Source organism: Coturnix japonica, unplaced genomic scaffold (assembly GCF_001577835.2).
Source record: "Coturnix japonica isolate 7356 unplaced genomic scaffold, Coturnix japonica 2.1 chrUnrandom593, whole genome shotgun sequence".
Lineage (NCBI taxonomy): Eukaryota > Metazoa > Chordata > Aves > Galliformes > Phasianidae > Coturnix > Coturnix japonica.
This window is the reverse complement of record NW_015439966.1, coordinates 12471-13859: the sequence shown is the minus strand read 5'-3', so window position 1 is coordinate 13859 and position 1389 is coordinate 12471. Positions and strand designations below refer to the sequence as shown.

The window sequence follows — 1389 nt, the reverse complement described above, 5'->3', positions numbered from 1 at the left end:
ACCTCTACGGTGGGTTGGAGGACTTCCGAGGTCTCTGGTGGTTTGGGGGTCTCTATGGTAGGTTGGAGGACCTCCATGATGGGTTGGAGGACTTCTGGGTTCTCTATGGTAGTTTAGGGGACTCTATGGTAGGTTGGAGGACCTCCCATGTCAGTCGGACGTTTACTTCCGGTCCTGCCAAAGAGCCGTTTCCGGTTTCCGTAAGACAAAATGGCGGCTACCAGAATAAAGACAACACAGTGCCCTAGCGGCACTTCCGGTGTCATGGCGTCAACTTCCGCTGGTTGCAAGAAAACAAGGATGAGGGTGTCGGCGGAAGTGGGCTGTAAAGCGGAAGTGACGTCTCGCGCGCGACCGGAAGTTCCGCAGGGGGCAAGATGGCGGCTCGCCGAGCGCTGCGGATCGGTAATGGGGGATATGGGGGGGATATGGGGCTCTATAGGGGGATATGGGGTGTCTATAGGCGGTTATGGGGTGTCTATAGGGGGATATGGGGAGCTATGGGGTCTCTATGGGGCGGTATAGGGTGTCTATGGGGCTCTATGGGGGTATATGGGGTTTCTATAGGGCTCTATGGGTCCCAATGTCCCTCTATGTGTCTATATGGGGTCCCTATGGTTCCTTTGGGTTCCTATGGGTCTCTATGGGGTCTATGGGGTCCCAATGATTCTCTATGGGTCCCTGTCTGTCTCTATGGATCTCTATGGGTCTCTATGGGTCCCTATGGGTCTCTATGGGTCTCTATGGGTCCCTATTGGTCTCTATGTGGGTCTATGGGGCTCTATGGGGGGATATGGGGTGTCTGTGAGGCTCTATGGTGTGTCAGTGGGGCTCTATGCGGCACTATGGGGTGTTATGGGTCTCTATGGGGTGTCTATGGGGCTCTATGGGGCACTATGGGGTGTTATGGGTCTCTATGGGGTGTCTATGGGGCTCTATGGGGGGATATGGAGCTTTATGGGGGGATATGGGATGTTTATGGGGCTCTATGGGGCACTATGGGGTGTGTATAAGGCTCTATGGGGTGTCTATGGGGCCCTATGGGGTGTCTATGGGGCTCTATGACATGTCTGTGGGGGATATGGGGTCCCTATGGGTCTCTATGGGGTCTCTATGGGTCTCTATGGGGTTTCTATGGGGTCTCTATGGGTCTCTATGGGGTTTCTATGGGTCTCTATGGGTCCCTATGGGTCCCTATGGGTCTCTATGGGTCTCTGTGTGTCCCTATGCGTCCCTATGCGTCCCTATGGGTCTCTATGGGTCCCTATGGGTCTCTATGGGTCTCTATGGGTCCATATGGGTCTCTATGGGTCTCTATGTGTCTCTATGGGTCCCAATGTGTCTCTATGTGTCCCTATGGGTCCCTATGTGTCTCTATGGGTCCCTATG

The 1389-nt window shown here is 54.3% G+C and overlaps 1 protein-coding gene across 1 annotated transcript in view; it reads left to right on the top strand.

Moving 5' to 3' along the window:
• Nucleotides 1-271: 271 nt before the first annotated feature.
• Nucleotides 272-1389, top strand: part of MRPL52 (mitochondrial ribosomal protein L52) — a 3761-nt gene continuing 2643 nt past the window's right edge. Inside the window, exon 1 of the mRNA XM_015850934.1 lies at nt 272-405. Within this exon, the coding sequence (XP_015706420.1) occupies nt 378-405 (28 nt within the window). The 5' untranslated portion in view covers nt 272-377. The remainder of the gene's footprint in view (nt 406-1389) is intronic.